The following is a 23,110-nucleotide window of genomic DNA, read 5'->3' as shown; positions in this document are numbered from 1 at the left end:
AAAAAATCTATGGGACAAAAGTGATCACTGACTATCTATAGAAGAAGGCAGAATTCATGACTGAACAAGTGATAAATAATGTCACACAGCAGTAAAAGGCACAATTTTAATTTATATAAAATTAAGTTTTTGCATAAACATCTAATGAAGTTAAAACTGATGAGGAAAAAAGTAAATGGTGCAAAGTCTTAGCAGCATATTTTATGGGAAATTTTCTTAAATCCAAGTTAAATCCAATTCCTTATATATCTTGAATTTAAGATAATTTCCCATAAGATGTGCTACTAATACATACATGTATATGACATTTCTCTGACAGAAAAATAATCAAAATATAAACAGTTTTCAAAAAGAAATACAGGCTATTAACCATATAAAATGATTTAAATCATCAATATTCAGAGAAATTCAAATTAATGTGTTTTGGGGATTCCATCTTAAACCATCCAGTCAAAAAAAAAGAGGAAAATCACAAATATTGGAGGGGTTAATGGGAAACAGACACATTAGCACATTCTTGATGGAACAGTGAATTGGTTCAGCCATTCTGGGAAGCATTTTTGCTGTATCTGTTTAAAGTTATGGGCCCTTTGACTCAATTATTCAACTATATCCAAAGAGATCGAAGAAAGAGAAATGGGATCATACAAAAAAGTACTTATAGCACATCTTTTCTTGGTAGCCGAAAATTGGAAACTTAATGTAGTTTCTATCTTTTGGGAAATGGCTAAACACATTATGTTATGTGAATGTAGTGGGATATTACTATGCCATGAGAAATATTAGAATGAATTTCAGAGAAAACTGTAGTCCTTTCTTAGCTAACGTTGAGAGAAGTGAACAAAAGTAGAACATCTTATATACTCACATTCTAGACATAAACAACTTTGAAAGACTTTAGAACTCTGACTAATATGATGATAGACATGAATCCATTAGATTGCACATGAAACAGTCACTTGCCTCTTGTTTAGAGATTATAAATCTGAAATGCTTGGAGACACATCTGTTCTGCTCTTTGGCTATTGTGGAAATTTGCTTTACTGGACTATGCATGGATAGTTATAAAATTTTTATTGTTTCATTGTGGGGGTATGGTTGTAGTGGGCAAAACTGAGATGAATTAAAAAGTGTATTGACTAGTTAATTTGCATAAAAAACTTTAGTAATATTGATCTGAAATGCATTTTGACCAAGAAAATTCTCAATAGAGAGGACACTGAGATTGTTCTTTCTGACTCTACCCCAATTCACAGTGAATTTCATTAAAAAATTTTTTTCTAAAATAAAAAACTATCATACAAATACAATAAATTCCTATAAATACCTATAATACTTATAATACCTATACTTATATTTCTATACTTATAAAATATCTGTAAATAACTCTAAAATACCTATAAAACTAGATTAATTATGCTATACTAAAAAATTCTATACTAAACTTCTGAAGTTCAGACGTCTCTACCCTGTGTCAAACACAGATCCTGGAGACCTTCAAAAAGGTCACTCAGATACCCAGGAGATGACAAATCCCCTCTTGCTGCCTGCAGTCTCCATAGACAATAACTTCAAGGCTTGGGCCCCTGTGTGCAGATTGTGATTCCTGCAACTTCATCATTTGCCTTCTGCCACAGGATGTTGGGGGAGATAGATACAAAAGGTAAAGGAGTATGGGGGTGTCTTTTGACTCTGGCATAAACTGGAGGTAATCCAGGCAGAACTGTCAAAGTTGTCAGTCTTGCTTTCTCTTCTGGTGTCCTCAGAGTACAGGGGCAAGGTGCAAGTCAAGATGACTGGTGATGGTTCGTGATGAAGTGGATGACTTTGGTGTCTTACATGTCTAACCAAGGGATAAGAGCTTGTTTGATTAATGAGTTTTGGTTTTGATTCACTCCTACAAAATGACATGTTCATGCCAACAAAACTGAAAAAGTATATTTAATAAAGTGATTATAAAACAGGGAGAAATAAGTCAGTTTTCAGCAAAAAGTCCCAATATAATAAAAAGAAGAACAAAGCCTACATAAACATAAATATTAAGAGAAAACATCACCAATTCAGGAGCTTCAACATCTGAATCAACAGCTGCTGAGGAGTCCCAGGGTACAGTCTCCAGAGTCCCAATTGGAAAGGTCCCAGGCAGAGCAGCTTCTCCATGGGTGAGACTAATTAGGCTAAGGTGTAATTAGATCTTATATAGCTTGAGAACAAAGAAAAGGTTTTTGCCAATTTTTTTGTGGAATAAAATCAATTTTTCCAGGTAGTCCAAGGAGGGAGCCACCCCTCTCCAAATCCCAAGAATTATGGTGTTTACATTCAGCAATGGCTAGTTCCTGAAGAGATAGGCAGTGTTAATCAAGTACAGCCTTAAGAGTCTGGCCAGGACTAGTCAAGAACATTAAGCAATTCTTTTAAATGCTCAAGCAGTTTTAAATATGTGTATAAAATCAATCCTGTGTCTCCCTATACATCAGGGGTGAATTGGGGGTCAGTAATTCCCTGTAGTTAAATTATAAGGCTTTACCATGGAAAATCTTACATCTTATGTATTAACCATACAGAGTTCCACAGCACCTGCTTCAGTTACCTTCATAGCCCTTGGAAAAAACATCTGAAATATATACATCCTCTCTTTCTACCATTCATTCACTCATTTTCAGTCATGTCTAAGGAATTTTCTTATCAAAGACAGTTAAATGACTTGCCATTTTCTTCTGCAAATAATTTTACAGATGAGGAAATTGAGGGAAACAGGGTGAAGTGACTTTCTGAGGGTCACACAGTGAGTAAGTGTCTGAGGTCCGATTTAAACCCAGGACAATGAGTCTCCTTATAGCCCACAGGTATTTCTGTGTATCCGTACTACTTCTTCATCCTTCTCCCTGAGCTGGACAAAGTGTAATACTATTGCTGTCAATAAAACAAAATCAAGTGTCTTATAAAGGTTAGCAATAATTGTATAAAGTAAATCAAATGCCTTCATAAATTGAAAACTAAGAACCATTAAAGATAATTATTTTTTAAAATAATGGAATATGTTAACTAGTAGATTTAACTGATTTTCTAAAAGATAAGGGATGGATCTGGGATTTCATTTGTTTAGGGAATTCTGGAGGAGGAAATTCCATTAGCAGTGCTGGTCTGTGCCTCCTCTGCTGTCTCTAGTCTTAGAGAGTAGTCAGAGGCAGGTGAATAGTCTAGGGTGACTCAGCCAGGCTCTATGATAATAAAACTGGAAAAGTATTCATTAGAGCCATATTAGAGTGAAGATAAAAATAAGTGATATAAAGTAATAAAATGTTAAAAAATACATTTTAAAATAGAACAAGTTGCTTACTTAAACAAATATAAATTGTTATTCAGTCTTTTTAGCCATGTCTGACTCTTTGCAACCCCATTTGCAGTTTTCTTGGCAACATTACTGGAGTACTTTTTCATTTCCCCCTCTAACCCATTTGAGGAACTGAGGCAAGTAGGATTAAGTCTCTTGTCCAGGCAAATAGGGTTAAGTCTCTTGTTAAGTCCAATCCAGAACCTTGAATCATTGATTAAAATTTTTATTCAAGGTGAAATGACATAATTCCTAGAATCAGCCCATAGGTGGGAAAGCCTGGAAAAGGGACAGGGTATGAGACAAGGGTGACTGAGGGAGGAAGGGCTGAGGGACTACAGGAGAACAGGACATTCAAGGACTCACTAGGGCAAGTCCTTGGGACCAGGTCCACATTCAAGGATATCATCCCTCTACCTCAACCCAGAAAATAACCCAGGAATTAGATGGCACAGTGGATAGAGCACTGGCCTTGGAATCAGGAGGATGGGAGTTTGAATCCAGCCTCTGACACTTACTAGCTGTGTGACCTTGAGGAAGTTACTTAACCCTAATTGCCCTGCATCCAGGGCTATCTCCAAGTGGTCCTTTTTCATATCTGGCTACTGGACCCAGATGGCTATGGAGAAGAAAGTGAGGCTGGTGAGTTAGCACAGCACCCCCTCACTTGAATCCAATTCATGTACTTGTCATGGCATCATCTCCCTGATGTCATGGTCTTCTTTGAAAATGAAGGACAAATTTTTTTTTCAACCCAAGTACCAGATCCTAGATGGGGATGTGGGGAGGATCAGGCTGAGGTGAGAACATGGCTAAGAGGCTTCTCCCAAGAGTACATCCCTCTGACTCCCAAGGAAGAATCTTCTTTGATACAACTACCCAGCACAGAGACCACTCAGGACTTTGTCTGTCATTCCAGGAAAGTCCAGATACTTCAGCCAGGACCAAACCATGTGTTCAGATCCAAAGGAGGTGCACTAGATCAGCAGATCAGGGGATCCTTGGATCCCTCTCAGTAAGAGTCAGAGGGTCTAGTGAGTAGTCTAGGTCTAAGGTCTAAAGGTCTAAGGGCAGGACCCTTCTCTTACCTCTGGTTCTGTTGTGTCATTAACAGAATATCACAAAGAGGGAACCAAAGAAGATCACCAAGATTACGATAACAATTGTTTCATGAAATGTCTTCTGTGATACATCAAGAGTCTCTGAAAAAGGCCCCCAGAAATGTGGAAATCAGATAAAGGAATGGAAAGGTCTGGTCCCTGATCCCTGGCCCAGGTGATGATTGGGAGTACAAAGGGCATGAGGATCAGGAACAAGCACAGTGACTTGTGCCCAGGTCATCGTCCTCCCCCTCCACAAGCCTCTAAACATTTCCCAAAACCAAGTTTCCCCAGGTCTTCAGAGAATAGAATATAAGAATTGGAAGAGAGTTTAGAGAGAATGTAGCCCAACTACCTCAGTTTACAGAGAGGAAAATAGAAGAGACAGAGAGAGAGAGAGAATGACAGAGAGACAGCAGCCTGGGTCCTCTGACTCCCAGTTCAGATCTCTTCCCACAACCACATAAGTGAGTTGTTATAGATTCAGAGACTTTCAGGAAATGATGGGACCTTAGTCTAATTTTACTATCTCACACTTTATTTTTCTTCCTTAAGGATATGATTTCTCTCTCATCACATTCAACTAAGATCAATGTATAACATGGAACCAATGTAAAGACTAACAGAATGCCTTCTGTGGAGGGTGGGGGAGGGAAGCAAGAATGGGGGAAAAATTGTAAAACTCAAAATAAATAAAATCTTTCTTAAAATAAAAAGGGAGTGTGGCAGAGTAGATGGAACTTGGAGTCAGGAAGGACTGGGCGCATTGCTGCCTCTGGCTCTTATTCACTGTGTAACTGTGGGCAAGGCACTAAAACTCTCTATGCCAGCTTCATTACAAAAGACTGTTCTCTTAATGATAGAATCATAGTCCCTTAATTTATGGATGCATATACCTAAGTCCCCATTAGTACAAATTTAATACATTTTAGTTCATACTTACTGAATTCATAATTATGAAGAATATGGGTTGTTGGTATCAACCCAATAGAAACATGCAATAACATTTCTTTTTTATTTATTTTTATTTAAGGCAATAGGGTTAAGTGATTTGCCTAAGGTCACATAGCTAGGCAATTATTATGTGTCTGAGCCGGATTTGAACTCAGATACTCCTGACTCCAGGGCCAGTGCTCTATCCACTGTGCCATCTGGCTGCCCTACAATGACATTTCAAATAATGCAACCACTTTAGGAGATTCCTTCATGAAACTAATCTAGAGCTACCTCCATAATAACATGATAGATCATTTCGAACATAAATTCAATTCCATTAACTTTTATTTCAGTGCAATTTAGTTCAGTCCATAGTTATTTATATATTTAGTTCAAACCTATATGATGTAGTTCCATCCAAAAACTATTATCTATAGATTCCTATGCTTTAGTAGGGAAGATGGAAAGTTTAGATAAATCTCTCCTGTCCTCAAATTGCTCAGTTTAGAAATAAGGCAGTTTAGAATAAGAAAACAAGTCACATGACAGAATATATATATATTTATTTGTTTGTTTATTTGTTTATTTATAATACAAGATAAGAAGGAAGAAGGACATGGACAGCACAGGAAACTTTCCATGAACAAAGGCATGGCAACAGGAAAATCAGGACTTTTTTAGGGCATAAGGTTTGGTCCATATCACCTTAAGCACAGACCATATGGAGGAAGAAGGGATAAGGTTAGAATGGTATATGATATGAGACTGGGGAGGTTTACCCCAATATGAAGGCCAAGCAAAGTGAACTCCACAGCAAAGAGCCCCTGAAGATTCTGGAGGGCAGGAATGACCTGGGCAGGGGCAGGGGCAGGGGCAGGACAGGAAGCTAATGAGTGAGCCTGGAAGCTGATCAGAGAGTGGAGGAAGGAATGGAGGTGGAGAATTACATATAGAAGCTAATGGATGACTCATGGTGAGAATAGAGAGAAAAGCTGGGGAAGCTGTTCTAGAGGCAGGATGAAGAATTGGCAGTGATTTTGATGTTCAAGGTGAGAGAGAGAGAGACAGTGGGTATCAGACAATCCTCAAACATAGGGAAATAGGTGAATCATGGAATCTCTGATTTTAAAATAGTTTAAATCAGGAGGAAGAATAGGCTTAAGAATGGCAAATATAAATGTGTTGCTTCATATGGGGAGTCTATCTCAAAAAGACAACTAAATGGAGAAGCTCTGGAGGAAGGTATAGATGATGGTCTTGAGCAAAGAAGAAAAGTCAGAGCTGAAAGTCATATGGGTTGAGGAAATAATTAAAGTGATTGGGGGATTCAAATTATTAAGAGTATAATTGTGGGGAGACAGGAATGTCAAAGGCAGCACCTTGAGCAGCATCCACCTTACCTACCCGAGGAAAGAAACAGAGAAGGAACCTTCAGAGAAATAGGAGGAGAATCAGGAGAGTGTCTTGTGTCTTAAATCAAGGGAACAGAGTAACAGAAAATAACTGATAAGGGGTTTGGGGGTGTCCAGTAACATCAAATATTCCAAAGAGATCACAGACAGTGAGGATGCAGACAAAATATACAGGATCCATTTGTTAGAAGGCCAATGATGACATTGGAGAGAAGGGTATGGGGAAGAAAGCCAGACTGAAGTTCATAGAAAAGAACATAGGATTTGAGGCATTAGAGACATTTTGGGGGTAGACAAATTTCCTCCAGTTCTAGCAATGAAGGAAATTGGTAAAAGCATCATGGAAAGTCTTAAGATGGAGAGTCTTGACCAAGCTTTTAGAACAATGGGAAGGTATCCCTGGAGAAGGAAACACTAAAGATGAGTGAGAGATAATTATGGAGCAAAATCCTGGGGAAGGAAAGAAGCAAAGAAGACAGGGTCAATGGCATAGGCAGAGGAATCAGTCTTAATGAGCAGGGAGGCCTCTCCTGTGGGCAGAGAAGAAGCTGAGAATGGGAATGCAGAGAATCTCAGAGGACAAAGAAAGGAAAGGGACAAGCCTTTAACTGAAGGGCTGAATTTCTGTATCCCACAAACAGACATACAATGGCATCATTGTGGACAGATATGAAGAGGTTAAGCTCATTTCTCTACCTGGACAGGGAGCTCCTCAGGAGCAGGATCTACATTGTCTGACTTCTCTCCCCCACTCCTCCCCTAGCTCAAGGTCCTAGAACAGGGTTGGGCAGGCCCATAGAAGACTCTCAGGAGGGACATCTTGTCTTGATAGACAAATCCAGCTCTGAATAATTTTAGGAAGAGCCCTGAGGCAGGGAGGAGGGCACTTCTGAACTGGAACCAGGTTTGACTCTGGCTTTTCTCATCATCCAGTCTCAAGAGAATGAGCCTCTGTTTTTAAGACTGTAACTCAGACTGTACAAGACTGTAACAAACCAAACTGTAACCTTCCTATAGAACACAGCAGTACAAATCTGAAATTTGAACAGGAAGAAATCTTCTTCATCATTAAATACAAAGCTCTTATTTCACATTTGAGAAACAAAGTCCAAAGCTACAAAGAAATGTATGTAGCTTATGTGCCTGAGAAGTGCCAGTCTTAAGCTTTGATTCTCCTGCATTGAATTTATTTCTGCATTTCTTTAAAAGGAGTTTCTCCAGTTTCTCTGTTCTCCAATTTATCTTTCAGAGGCTGCCAAAAATCATAAATTGCTTGAATTTCTCCTGAAAAATCTATGGCTCCCTATTGGCTTAGAATCCTCCAAAATCTTGCCCCACCATAACTGTCTGGTGCCATGGCTCCTCTCTCTACTCTATTTATTATCCATGGTCCTGAATTCACAGGGGTGGGGAGGGGTTAAAGATGCTGATAAAAGACTATTTTGTCATTGAAGATTGCCATCTCTGGAAGGGCCTTCAGGTTTTATAGGCCCCTCTATATTTAGAGAGGAAAAGAATGAAGCCCAGTGACCAAGTGGCAGTCATATCAAATCTTCTGATTTTCTTTTTTATTCATTCATTTATTTATTTATTTACTTGTTTATTTACTTGTTTATCTATCTATTCATTCATTCATTCATTCATTCATTTATTTATTTTTCAGCCATTTGTACTTGCATATTTCCAAGTCAGAAAATTTCCTTCCACTCTCCCTTCCCATCCCCACCCCCTCAGCAGGGAACAGTCAGATTAATATTTTACATATATATTTTGTTAAACATATTTACAAATTGGTAATTTTTGGCATGAGGAATTAGGATTCAGGGAAAGAGATGCATAAAAGATAATTCTAATAAAGTGTTCATCAGATTCAGAAGGGTTTTTTTTTATTATGTGTTTTGTTTTGTTTTTCTTCCTCTGGTTGGGGATAATATAGTCTATAGCCAATCAAATACAGTTGTCCTAACTCTCTGGATTGCTGAAAGGAGCAGCTTCCATCAAGGTTGCTCATTTCATAATGTTGTTGATGTGTACATTGTTCTCTTGGCTCTACTCCCTTTGCTCAGCATCAGATCCCATAACTCATTCCATGCTTCTCTAAAGTCCGACCATTTATGGCTTCTTATAGAACAACAGTATTTTTGTACAAGCTATGTTTTTACCCTTTTTTAAAATCATCTCTTCAGGGTATAGACCTAGTAGTGATATTTCTGGGTCAAAGGGTATATACATTTTTGTTGCCCTTTGGAAATAATCCCAAATTTCTCTCCAGAAAGGTTGGATGAGTTCACAGTTCCACCAACAATGTATTAGTGTCCTAGATTTCCCGTATCCCTTCCAACATTGATCTTTGTCCTTTCTGGTCATATTGGCCAATCTGAGGGTATCTCAGAGATGCTTTAATTTGCATTTCTCTAATAAGTAATGATTTGGAGCAATTTTTTCATATGGATTGCATGGACTATGGATTGCTTTGATTTCCTCATCTGTAAATTGCCTTTGTATATCCTTTGACCATTTGTCAATTGGGGAATGGCTTTTTTTTTTGAAAATTTGACTCAGTTCTCTGTATATTTTAGAAATAAGTCCTTTGTCAGAAATACTAGTTGCAAAAATAGTTTCCCAATTTACTACATTTCTTTTGATCTTGGTTACAGTGGTTTTGTTTGTGCAAAAGCTTTTTAATTTAATGTAGTCAGAATTATCTAGTTTGTTTTGAATGATGTTCTCTATCTCTTCCTTGGTCATAAACTGTTTCCCTTTCCATAGATCTGACAGGTAAACTACTCCTTGATCTTCTAGTTTGCTTATAATATTGTTTTTATGTCTAAATCCTGTATCAATTTGGATCTTATCACATTCCCTTTCAATTGATCATATACTAATTTCTTTCTAGCAGGTGAATCATTCTATCTCTTCAGCTCCTTCTAGTACTGAGACCAGGTCTTCTTCCTTTCTCTTCTCCACTGATTCATATAGCACAGGGCTGGACATAGAGAAGTCATCTAGTAAACCTTGGTCACTAGGTCAGTGTGGGTGGAAGCTGCGCAGATGAAAGTCAAGAAGACCTCAGACCCTTATTACTCTATTTAGTATCTGACTTTTGAGGGTCAGGTGAGACCTGGAATCACTGAAAGAGAAAAGAATCATCCCCATCTTTGAGCTCCAGGACAGAGGGGAGGTCTCCATCATCTATTAGAAGAAACACCAGTCTGAAGGATCAAAGGGAGGGAAGAGAATTGAAGCCATGAGTCAAGATTCACTTTCTAGAATAAATTTGTCCCCTTCTCAGTCTGTGATTTCACACATGCAGGATCCCTGGGATGTATCAAGGAGAAGAACATGGGCAGATCTGGAGGGGGAAGAGCCCAGTCTGATTCCCAGCCCAGATATTTATAAAGTATAAGATCTTATGCAAAGAGTCATCCTCTCTGTGCTCCATTCTCCTCATTTGCTAAATTAAAGGTTTTGTTTTTTTTTAAATTACTTCCAAGACTTGCATGAACTGATGTTGAATGAGATGAGCAGAACCACAACATATACACCTAACAGCAACATGGGGGTGATGATTAATCTTAATGGACTTGCTCATTCCCTCAGTGCAATGATCAGGGACAATTTTAGGGTATCTGTGATGGAGAACACCATCTGTATCCAAAGAAAGAATTAGGGAGTTTGAACAAAGACCAAAGATGATTACTGTCATTTTTTAAAATTGTCTTATGTACTACATAATTTTCCTGAAGGATATGATTTTTCTCTCAACTCATTTAATTTTGATCAATATATATCATGGAAACAATGTAAAGACTATCAGACTAACTTCTGTGGGGAGGGGGAGAAAAATTGTAAAATTCAAAACCTTACAAAAATTATAGAAAATACTATTGCATATAATTGGAAAACAAATAAAACATTTATATAAAAAATAAAATAAAATTACTTCCAGTTCCAACAGTCTGTGATTCAGAACAAACCCATAAACCCCAGAGGACCTACCTGTTACCTGGAGTTCAGCATGAGCTTCATCATAATTCTCAGGTGATCGGACATGGCAAGTGTATGAACCAGAATCAAAGACCTGGACCTGCTGGATCCTCAAGGTCACTTTCCCCTCAGCCAAGTCAGATGTCAGAAGCTCTGTCCTCCCCTGGAACTCAGCCCCCTGGGATTCCTCCAGCTTCTCCCCATTGGGGAACCTGTATATAAGGGTCTTGTGTCTGAACCACTTCACAGTCATATTCTGAGCATCCATCTTGGGGAAAAGTCCACAGGAGAGTGTTGCATCTTCCCCCTGCTTGGCGTGAATGGGCTGAGCAGGACCAATCACTGAGAATGCTCTTCTCTGGGGTTCTAGGGACAGAACAGAAGAAGATCAGGGGCCAATGTAGACCAAGGATTCAGAGTATGTGTTTGTGTGGTTGGAGCCTTAGCAATGAGGTCTGACTTCTGGATCAGCTGCTGCTCTGCTGAGGACCCATTCTGGACAAATCACTTTCCTTCCTATGTGAACAAGATATTTTCTCTGCTGACTCCTTTATATGGTCAGAAAGGGAGGGTTAAGGGTGGGGACAGGAAGGCACCAGGTGCCCTCAGTGACCTGAAGGGAGGCTCTGCATTAGCCTCTGCTCTGCCCCTGCCCAGAGATGACTTACAGGTACCCAGGGAGCCCCTAGGCTAGTGTTTGCTTGACCTTTCTGTAATTATTGGCTGTGTAACTGGATTAGAAGGAGGGGCGGCAGAAAGCCAGGGGAGGTCTCTATGTGGAGGAGGAGTTGGGGAATTTGGTCATCTAGATAGATAAGTCTGTCTGGTCTCCTAGTCTGGATTTTTCCAGGCTATCGTTGGGAATAGTCTGACCCATTCTTGCCAAGGTTATCACAGAAGATGATTTAATATTCCAGTCCTTCCTAGAGGTATCTAGACTTTTAAAGGATATTTCTAGGACTGCAATGAACAGAGACTCTATGAGAGCTGAGAAACTTGGCTTCTGGACCAGACTCTTCCATCATCCATCCTCCTTGTAGCTGCAGAAAAGTCATTTCTCAGTTTTTCTGACTCCCTTTTTCTTGGTCTTTCAATTCTGGGCTTGATCTTGGTTTTTTTAGCCCTGATACTGACTGTATATCATCTCACCACACTCTCACTCCTAAACACTCTCCTTACCTTTTCACATCTTGCCCATCACTAGGGAAAGTGTGCCAGTGAACTGCCATCCTGGTCCTCTCCCCAAATTTCCTGAACCACGGTTCCCTTCCCTGGAATCACTATTGACCAATGAATTGCTATTTTTGTTCAAAATTATTTAAGTATTTTCAAAGTTGAAATGGACCCGGAGGCTGAATGATCCTCCTACCTTAGTCACAGCATCTACTTCTCAAGTCAAAAGAAAATACTTGGAGATTTGTAAGGAGGGAGTGATCTGGCCCAGCAGCCAATGGGACCATCAGAAGATCTGAAGATCCTGAGCTGGTAATTTGGAGACCTTTTGCTTTCAGAAAGAAAGCAAAGATTTGGGGTCCATGAAATTACACGCAATCTCCCTGAACTTCATTTCAATGAGGGGCATTATCTATGAAACTCTTAAGGGCACTTCCAAGTCTAAATATAAAATCCACAGGGTCACAGTTAAAGGGAGAAGAGGCAGCAAGACTGATCAGCAAGGTTTTTTATTATCTCAGCATCTACCATATGCCCTTCATATGGTCTCTTTTTGAGTGTTGGAAAATTTAGATTGCATTATTTCATTTTGTATTATTGATGATAAAGCAGGAAAGGCTTTTGTCATCCCCCCCCCCCTTAGTGAGGACAACTGATTTAGTCTAAGATGATGGGATTCTATTCCCAAAGTTGTCTCTTTTTCCTTTTTGGCTGAAAGAATATTGGGTCTATGGTAAATTCAAAACTAATTGATAAAAACTTTTCAAGTGTTCTACATTTTTTCCCATGTATATTGATACTGATGACTTAGGGAATACTTCAAGTAAATGGGATTAACTATTTTAATTCCTAAAAAAGATCTTTGAGTAAAATGCAAATATTGATTAAATATTTCCAATCTGTGATATGCCTTTGAATTGGGGGGGGGGGAATAATTGAACTCAACACATTGTAATTCAGCAATTTTGTGGCAAGAATACATCAGAGACAATTTTTTTTTGTTTCCCAAGGAGCTTACATTTTACAAAGGTGGAAAATAATGTATAATGATAAGGGAATGCAGTACATCTATATAGAAATATTCATATGTAACAGTTGGAGGTAGGAGATCACCAGGAAAGGTCTTCTGCAGGTGTTGGCACATTAAAATTTGGTAAGAAATAGGTATTCCCCGAGGTAGAAGTAAGTTAGCAAGAATTTCTTGGTGACTGTACACTCAATGAATCTTTCTTATAATGTGTAAAAGAACTGAACAAAATTGCAGAGTGCAACCTGATCATGCCTGCCATTCTTCTGGACTTTGTAGGTACATAAGATTTTTCTGTACGTTACATCAAGTTTTTGGTTAAAATTGCATTTCAAGGGTTCTAAAATCCCACTACTTTTTTCTTGTGAATTGCAAATGATGTCCCCCATTTCAATACTTGCCTAGATATGTTTTTTTCTCCTTTTGATCTTAAGTGGGATTAGAAATTTTCATTTTAGGATTTACATGAACTGATGTTGAATGAGATGAGCAGAACCAGAAGAACACTGTATACCCTAACAGCAACATGGGGGTGATGATCAACTTTAATGGACTTGCTCATTCCATCAGTGCAACAATCAGGGACAATTCTGGGGTATCTGTGATGGAGAATACCATCTGTAGCCAGAGAAAATATTGTGGAGTTTGAACAAAGACCAAAAACTATTACCTTTAATTTAAAAAACCCATTATCTTATTATGTAATTTTACTATTTCTTATACTTTATTTTTCCCCTTAAGAATATTATTTCTCTCTCATCACATTCAACTTGGATCAATGTATACCATAGAGATAATGTAAAGACTAACAGACTGCCTCCTGTGGGGAGTGGGGGGTGGAGGAAAGCAAGCAAGATTAGGGTAAAATTCAAAATAAATAAATAAAATTTTTAAAAAAGATATTTTCATTTCATTCCATTAAATTAATCTTATTTGGTCTGTTGTCACTGATTTTATAAGCATGATTTCTATATTCAGGTTCTCTTCATTGGAAAATAATGACACAAACAGGGCTTTGATCCAAACTGTGATATTCTTCATTAGCAAAATCCTTCTTTGACCTGGCTGTATCCATTTGAAGTATCCAGCCATTCAACCATTTCTACATCCACCTAATGTCACTCTCATCCACCTTCTAGATAAATTCTCTTTTTAAGGATATGACAAGAAACATACACTGACTTGATGAAATGGAGCTATTCTCATACTTTATCTTACACCTGATCCCTACCAATCAAGTAGTTCTGTCAAAAATAGATCACCTCTGTTTTGGGAAACACCCTGGGCTCTACGAAGAGAACTTTTTGCTTATCTTGCTCAGGTCTCAGAATCACTTGCAAGTCACCTTGATTACAACAAATGGAGAAGTTACCTTGGCAGTGTCCTTTCTAGGGATATACTGACAATGACATTGACACATGCTTTGCTAGAGCTAGCTCAGTGTTTGAGAGACTCCAAAAGAAAGTGTGGGAGACAAGAGTAATTAGACTAACTACCAAACTGAAGGTCTACAGAGCCATTGCACTGACTTCATTGTTGTATGTCTATGAAACCTGGACAGTCTACCAGTGCTATGTTTCCATTTAAATTGTCTTAGGAAGATTCTGAAGATCAACTGACAGAAGAAGATACCAGAAACTGAAGTCCTTTCTTGAGTCAAACTGCCAAGTATTCAAAATGTTACTAAAGAGAGGGCAAGTATGAAGGGCTGGTTGTGGTATTCATACATCAAAAAAACTATTTGGAGAGCTCACACAGGGCAAGACCTCACAACAAAGTCAGAAAAAGCTGTACAAGGACATTCTGAAGGTATCTCTTAAGAACTTTAGAATTGATTATGTGGCATGGGAGACACAGGCACAGGACTGCCCAGCATGGTGTGCCCTCATCAGAGAGGGTGCTGTATTCTGTGAACAAGGCAGAACTTGAAGCAGCTCCAAGGAAATATGAGATGCACAAATTGAGAGAATCCACCCCAGGTATTCACATGGACTTTTTTGTGTTCAACCATAGCAGAACATTCTAAGTTCCTTTTGTACTGATTAGTCCTAGTCAGACACACTATAACTTGTGTCTAATATAATGATTTAATTTCACTCTTCTTTGATAACGAAGGACAAGAACCAACTAACCACCTGATTGAAACCAGGCTCTTTCCATTGACTGCATAGCTGGAACAGACTGGGATTCATTCTTTCTCTGTCTCTGTCTCTTTGTTTGCTGGCTCTCTATATCCCACCACTTTTTTGCAGCAATGTCCAGTAGCTCAAATTCCTGCTCACCCATAGCATGGGTACCATGGACAGAGTTGAGTAAGGTAGGCCTCTCTTATTTCCTCCTACTGTGATCCTACAGAAATAGACTTACAATGTAAGTGAGATCCATTTTTTGCCCCTTTTCACTTCTAGGCCCAGTTTGGGAATTCTATATTTCAAAGAGACCCAACCCACGGAGACACTGGAGGGAAGAATCCAGGCTCAATGTTGCTGCCAGGCCAGAAGGGAAGCCTTGAGAATCCAGGGTACCTGAGACTTGATTCAAAGGGGGTTTTGGACTTGGACTTTGGTGGGACTATATGATATAGGAACTGGGCTAAGCTATGGACATGAACCTGCTCCAGTTCTAAATTTCTAAAGACTGAGGTAGCTTGTGTGGGGTTGAAGATGTCCTCAGGTATCAAGGAAAATGTCTTTTTACATTTGTTCTCATGACACTGTATGATTAAACTTTATTGAATAAAAATCAGTCTTATTGTTAAGAGGTTACCTGCAATAAGGGTATAGAAGAGCCTCTAAAATTGGGGAAACAGGGGTGGCTAGGTGGAGTAGTGGATAGAGCACTGGCCCTGGAGTCAGGAGTACCTGAGTTCAAATCCGACCTCAAACACTTAATAATTACCTAGCTGTGTGGCCTTGGGCAAACCACTTAACCCCATTTGCCTTGCAAAAAGACCTAAAAAAATAGAGCATTCTAAAATTGGGGAAACATCACTGGTAGGGGTTTGAACCAATGGAAAAGAGGCTGGATACCCCCAAACTTCATTAAAAGTACCAGAGAACCCTGAGAGGATAAAATAAATAGTTCTGGCCTTCAGTCAATGGGAACTGGGTAGTCATTGTTACAAAAATACTAATCCAACGAGTATTTGTGAGGATCCAGTGAGACAATATATAGAATATATGTTACACATTCTAGAAATCTATGCCAATGCCTATATCTGAAGGTTCCTTCTAGCTCTAGAGAGAACCCATGACCCATTAGAACCTACCTCTTATAGTAAGATTAAAGCTGGATTCGTTGTAAAATGTGCCTGCTTGGAAATAACATGTATACTGGCCAGAGTCAGAAGAATGAACCTGGTGGATGCTCACAGTCATCTTCCCCTCTGCCATGTCCTGTCTCAGCATCTTTGTCCTCCCTTGGAATGCAGGAGCCTGGACATCCTCCACCTCTTGCCCTTTGCGGTACAGGACCACAACCAGGGGGCCTCTAACCAACTTCACCCCCATTCCTCGAGCATCCATCTTAGGGAAGAGGTGACAGGAGAGCAGGACATCTTCTCCCACTAAGGGCAGCATGGGCTGGACCAGAGGACCAGATACTGCGAATTTTCCTGTATGGAGAAGCAGGGACAAAACAGAAGAGAATCAAAAAACACTGGGGTGGTGGAGTTAATATTGCCTCCAGGGTATAGAAAGGGTCCCCCAGGACTCTCTATGTATTCCTGCTCAAGGGCTGCTCTGTTTTTAGCCCCTCCTTAGGGAAATCACTTTTCACTGAGACATTTGTGGGATGGAGACAAGATATTCTTCTCTTTACTACTCATTATATTCAAAGAGCCAGAGTAGCTGATTGGGGGCTGAAAATTTGGAGTTGGGGGCAGGAAGGCAACAGCTCCTGTCACTGGCCCCATGGGAACACCAACCTTTGCCCCACAACTGCTCATAAATCCTTCACTAAACCAGAGGAAGATCAGGCTTATTCTGTGACAGTGCAGCTGAATGTTCTAGAAGGAGGCTGGGCTAGAGAGGGGTGATTCTTTTAGGACAGAACAGTTGGGGGGGGAATTAAGAAAATGTGGGGCACTTACCAGGCATTTCTCTAGTGTTAGCATCCTGGATGACTGGACCTGGAAGGAAGGGATCTGAGATGAAATATTAGTTCTGTTATTAATGAGCTGTGTGACCTTGGACAAGTCACTGGACCTCTCTGTTCCTTCCATAAAGTAAGCACATTAAACTCAATGATCTCAGGGACCATTTCCTAAAACTGTGCTTCTGTCTTTGTTTTCACTTGGACTGTATGGATCACTGGGGAGAATCTTCCTGAAACTTTTGGTAATTTTTTTGTCTCTTTGTGAGAAGGGGAGAAACACCTTTGCCCACAGAGACACATTCTAACTTTCCTATTTTCTTTTTTCTTTTTCATTTTTTCTTATTTTATTTTATTTAAAACTTTTACCTCAGTTATGCAAAAGTAAGTTTCAACATTTATTTCCAAAATCTTGACTTTTAAATTCTCTCCCTCCCTCCCACCTCACCCCCCCACCCCGAGAAAGCAAGTTACTTGGTGTAGGTTAAAAATGGGTAACCATGAAACACATTATTATAATAGTCATGTTGTAAAAGCAAACATAACCTCCTCCCTCATAAAGAACAAGAAACCTTGTTGAGGGCTGCTCAGGTGAGTTTGGGTTAAAGGTCAGTTGTGACTAAAAGTCCATGCTTAGGTGACCCTTGAGCTGAAAGCTCTCCATGGAAATCTGCTGTGATAACAAGACTGTGTCATCCATGACCTCACTTGGTGATAGCCCTGTACCTGAACTTTTTGACCTAGGTCACATCCTGCGCATTGGTTTTATCCTGTATGCTAGTTTTGTGATTTTCTGCTATAAAGACTTGTCTGATACTGTGAATAAATGGCTCTTCTAGTTGTCCTGCTAGCATCCACACCTGAGTGTATACATGTTTCTTTTCTCTACTGAGTCAAATTAGTCCTAGGGGAACTCAACATTTGGCACCCTCACATTGGCAGGTACTAGGGCTTGAAGCCTTCTGGCAGCTAAGATAGTCTTTCAGGAGAAGAAAACCCCCTGGTGAGGCCGTGGTAGTCCCCAGATGATTAGGTGAGGGTAAAACTTGAAGAGACAACAATCAGAAATGCTGACTTTTTACTTCCTTTTTTTCCAAGTAGGTATTAGCAAGTGTAATAGAGAAGGAACTATTTATAGAACTAAAGAAGCAAGGACAGGATGTAAATATTTTAAAGAAACTGACTAAAGAGAAGGGCTTAGAAATAATAAAAAAAAATAAGTTTTTATAGACCATTTATGAATGTACTCCATGGTTCCCAAGGAAAGGAGAATTGAGCACAGGAGGTACTTTGAATCTACATGATTGGAAAACAATGTGTGAATAGATAAATGAATATTAATATGACAAAATGCTGTTGACTTTTTCTCTTCTCTGCTTCTTTGCTATGATTAGCCAGAATGCTTCCCCCCACACCCCCTTCTTCCTTTCTTGTCTCCTGAAAGTTCTGCTCTTATCTCTTGCCCTTGAAGTTTAGCAGGAAGATTTTTAGAAAAAGGACTAGCTACAGAGAGAGAATTACTTCAGAAAGACTTAGATAAACAAATGTTTAAAAGGAAATTTATTTGAAGTTGAAAGAATCAGGAAAGAGACAGTGTATATTGCCAAATATGGTATATAAAGAAATCATAAAAAAGAAATGCTATTTTTAATTTGAGAAAGTTTTGAGGAAGTAAATTCCAAAATGATAAGAGTCAGGTTAATTCTAAAGTATATAATTTAGGTACTAAATAATGCCAAAAATAAATAAATAAAAGAAATAAGTGTAAGCTAAATAATCTTTTACCAGAATAATATCATAATATTATAGCTTTAGGAGTTTATCAGTATAGATTTTGATAATGTTAGTTATTACATTAAATTATGGGCCAATTTAGGATTTAAGAACAGAAGATTCCACCTCCCCCCAGAAAAGACTGAAGACTGTTCCCGTAAAATGAAGTTAGGTTTACTCTATTTGAAGAAGGGGGACAGGGTATATTTCAATTAGGCAGAGGGATTTTTGCGTGATTATTTGCCTTCTCAAAAGTTATACCAGCTAAAATCTAGAAGTGTTTAATATTAATACCTTTGTATGGAAAAATGTATTGTGATAAATGGAATGTTCTTTGGATTTTCTCTAGTGTGAGAGCAAGGTGGGGTTTTCCCCAGAGTTTGGGGGCCTCTCTGGTTTGAAGTGTTCTGATTCTGTTTATGTGTTTTCTATGTATTTGTTTTGAAATACAGGCAGAGGGAAGCTCTTAGCTGTCTCTACATAGTCAGGCCAGTTGTTATGTCTTTGTGTTCTGATTGGACAATCCTCTTTCCTTTTTCTCTTTTCAAAATTGGGATCTTTTTCTTTTTCTAAAAACTCATGATTTGGTGTCACAGAAGATTTTCCTGTTGTTTTGGGGAAAGAAGGGGTTCTATTAATTTCTCTTATTTTCTATTTGTTTTATGGTATGATTGTCTAACAGTTTTACTTACTGATTTGGAAAAGTATACTTATAAGGGATCTAGTAGAATATGAAATTGTCCCTAAAATTATTTTTTCTTGACTGATCTTGATAGAAGAGTTTATGGAAAAGAATAATAGAACAGTATATTAAGGGAATATGTAAGTAATTCAGTCTGAGTAATGGGTTCTGAAAAGATTTGGATAAAGAAAAAAGGGTTGCAAGGAAAAATGAAAAGGCATGTAGAGACTGTTGTGATTTTTGAACCATTTGTGAAGTATGGAAGTTGGTTTAAACCTATAGAAAGTAGAATGTAAGTATGAGCAGGTTTGACTTTGTATAAATAAAAGATGGATTTTTGGGAACTTTGAAAAGTGATTTATAAATCAATGTAGTAAGAGAAGAAAGTAAAGAGAGCTTTAAGTCTATATAGAGATGTGTGTTCAAATGGGATAATCTGAAAATTGCATTAAACTTCAATTTTTGTAATATCTGGCAGTGAATTGATTGGAAAAGTAACAAACTCCATAAAGTGAAAAGTTTGATATGAATGTAATTTCTAGGTAAATGTTAACTATTTCTTCAAATTGACTAATTCTATAATATGTGTTAATCTTCTGTACACAGTTATCTGAAAATACAAGTAACTGAATTAAGGGATTTGTAAAAAATAATATTGATTTTTTTTGGTTCCTCCAGCATCATAGGAGGAAAAATAACTAATGGGAATGCTAAAATAGATAGGGACAGAATGGCCTTGATAGAGGCTGGGAGACTGCCAAAACCTCTGTTAGTATTATGTGTTATGTGCTCTTAATCAGGCTTTAAAATTGCTAAAAAAGGGGGGGTATAGTTCATATATTTAAAAAACTTGGGGTGACTGAGGAATGACATACAGTAAAGGTAAAGAATTAGTCCATACTGCCTCCAATTCCCAGAACATCATTTTTGTCAGTGAGGATAGAAAGCTCTTGTAAGTTAGAGCACTGAGAAGTTAGAATAGCACTGACACTGAGAAGTTAGAATAGCACGGACACAGAAAAGAAGAATTTTCAAACATTTATATTTTGAAAAGGAAAATAATTTAAGGTAATTTTGAATATGAGTTTTAGAATTTATAAAATTAGTAAGAGAACTATAAAGAAAATTTTGTAATCATAAAAATTTTTAGAAGCATCTGGTCTTAAGAATTTTTTTATTGCAAAATTCAGGGAGTAAATGGAATATACTTTAAATTGAAATGTGTTAGGAATAATTAGTAAACTTTGTATAAGAACATATCCAAACAAATTTTTTGAAAATTTAAAATTTTGTTACAATAACAAAATATGAATGAATTGAAGTGTCATATATCACATTTGTAAAGATTTGTTATAAGAAAATTAGAGAATACTTTGCCAGCAGGTTGTATCTCTCAAGGTCTTTTTTGGCCCATGGAGTTTGTGAAAAGCTTTGTTTTTCCATCTCATGTTTATGAAATTATATGTTTTAGAAATTATATAGGAATCTTGCAACACTGGCTTTGGTAAAAAAATTTACATTGGGTTTTTTGAAATCAATATATATATATATATATATATGTACATATATATTTAAAACTGAATTCATGGAGAATCTTATTTTCTTTTTGAAAATAGGAGTGTATTTGGAATAAGAGGAAAATAAGCTTATAATACAGAGATGTGAAAGAAATTTGAGTGTAAAAGATATTCAGATCTAAGGTTAACTTTAAGAGAGAACTTGTTTTGTTTTTGCTTTAAGAGAATGAGATGTCAGCCTGGAGACTTTATGTTTCACATAGGTTGAGAGTTAAAAATTCAATTTTAAAGAAGTAAAATGGTAAACTCAGAAGAAAAGTGTATAAGAAATTGGGAAGTATACCTTAACCACAATTATTTCCAATAGTACTGAGTATATATGAGGGACTTAGAAAGATGATTAGGAAATTGAAAATTATATAACCCATAGTTAGGTGACTTACTGATAATCAAGATGTTGAAAAAATTATGTAATATAGTTTTGTCTATATAAGCTATCTTACTGTAATAATATCTATTCCAGGAATTAATGATTGCTTCTCAGATATAATGAGGGAAAATATCAGAAGTTATGAATGACCCTCTGGGTTCCCTGAAAATTTTAAACAATGTAATAGACCTTATTCTAAACCTGTAGCTCCAAGCATATATGCAATAATAGAAAAGACATTATAACTCCTTTTATATCAACACAAAAGAATGAATTATATGCTATATTATTGGTATTAAGAGAATGGCCACAATTCCTCAATATTTTTACAGCTAGTAAATATAATTATCATATGGTCAGATACACAGAAACAGCCTTTATTAATCATAGCACTGATGTAGTATTATATCAACTCTTTAAAGAATTACTAGAAGTTATTAGAAATAGATACAATTCCTTTTTTATTAAACATATAAATTCCCATCCTGGATTGCCTGGACCTATATAAATGAAGGTAATCATAGGAACGATCAATTAACCTCCACTCCTTATAAGCTTGGTAGAAGAAAAAAGCTAAACTATCTCACAAAAATTTCACAGAGTGCCTCTTTACTAAGGAAAGAATTTAAAATCATCAGAGAGCAAGCTAGGAATATAGTAAAATCCTGTCCACAATAATTCCATATTTACCTATCCCTCCAAATTATTGTAAGAATCCTAGAGATCAGACTCCTAATGAGTTATGACAGATGGATGTGATTTCTTATGTACCTTTTGGAAAAATGAAATTTATTCATGTTACTGTAGATCCATTTAGTTCATATACAATGACAACAACACAAAATTCAGAGGCTACTCGAGGTGTGATTGATCATTTATTACATTGTTTTGCAGGGAATACTAAAATCTATAAAAACAGATGAAGGTCCTGGATATACTTCTATGGCATTTAAACAATTCTATCTATATTACAATATAAAACATATTACGGGCATTCCCTATAATCCCATGGGTCAAATCTATAGTTGAGAGGAAGAATAGGTCATTAAATATGTTCCTACATAAACAGAAAAGGGGGACTGTGGGGGAGCAGACACTGGGTGATGCCTAAGTAAAGTTTTGTATTCATTAAATTATTTGACTTTGGATAAAAAGAATAAAACCCCAGTTGAAAAACACTTTGGTTACAAAATTACCACAGATAACATAATAAATACCCCTGAGTACTCATAGAGTAACATGGAAGGATACAAAAGATGGACACTGGAAAGGACTTCATTTGTCCACAGATGGAGAAACTGTCTAGATGCCAGAAAGAAATATCAGACCAGGCAGACCAGATAATCAAGTAATTCAGAAAAATGAATAATTTACATTAATAAATCCAAGCTCTTTTGCTTTCTGGAATATCATATTCAAAGACCTACAAATCCTTAATGTAGATAGAAGCTGCTAAAAATCCTGTGTTATTCTGACTTGACTCTACAATATTTAAATTGTTTCATTCTGGCTGCTTGTAATATTTTCTCCTTGACTTGGGAGTTCTGGAATTTAGCTGTAATGTTCCTGGCAGTTTTCATTTTGGGATCTCCTTCAGGAGGTGATCAGTGGGTTCTTTCAATTTCTATTTTATTCTCTGCTTTTGGG

At 37.5% G+C, this 23,110-nt stretch overlaps 1 protein-coding gene across 1 annotated transcript in view; it reads right to left on the bottom strand.

Annotated features, from left to right (window-relative positions):
• Window positions 1-84: 84 nt before the first annotated feature.
• Window positions 85-23,110, bottom strand: part of LOC141507132 (butyrophilin-like protein 2) — a 39,883-nt gene continuing 16,857 nt past the window's right edge. Inside the window, exons 5-9 of the mRNA XM_074214539.1 lie at window positions 17,060-17,113; window positions 16,238-16,582; window positions 10,782-11,135; window positions 4,423-4,536; window positions 85-1,843 (exon numbers count right to left, since the gene is read on the bottom strand). Of these exons, the coding sequence (XP_074070640.1) occupies window positions 4,442-4,536; window positions 10,782-11,135; window positions 16,238-16,582; window positions 17,060-17,113 (848 nt within the window). The 3' untranslated portion in view covers window positions 85-1,843; window positions 4,423-4,441. The remainder of the gene's footprint in view (window positions 1,844-4,422; window positions 4,537-10,781; window positions 11,136-16,237; window positions 16,583-17,059; window positions 17,114-23,110) is intronic.

This window comes from Macrotis lagotis, chromosome 1 (assembly GCF_037893015.1).
Source record: "Macrotis lagotis isolate mMagLag1 chromosome 1, bilby.v1.9.chrom.fasta, whole genome shotgun sequence".
Lineage (NCBI taxonomy): Eukaryota > Metazoa > Chordata > Mammalia > Peramelemorphia > Peramelidae > Macrotis > Macrotis lagotis.
Note: the sequence above shows the minus strand (reverse complement) of the source record. Positions and strands in the feature narration are given on the sequence as shown.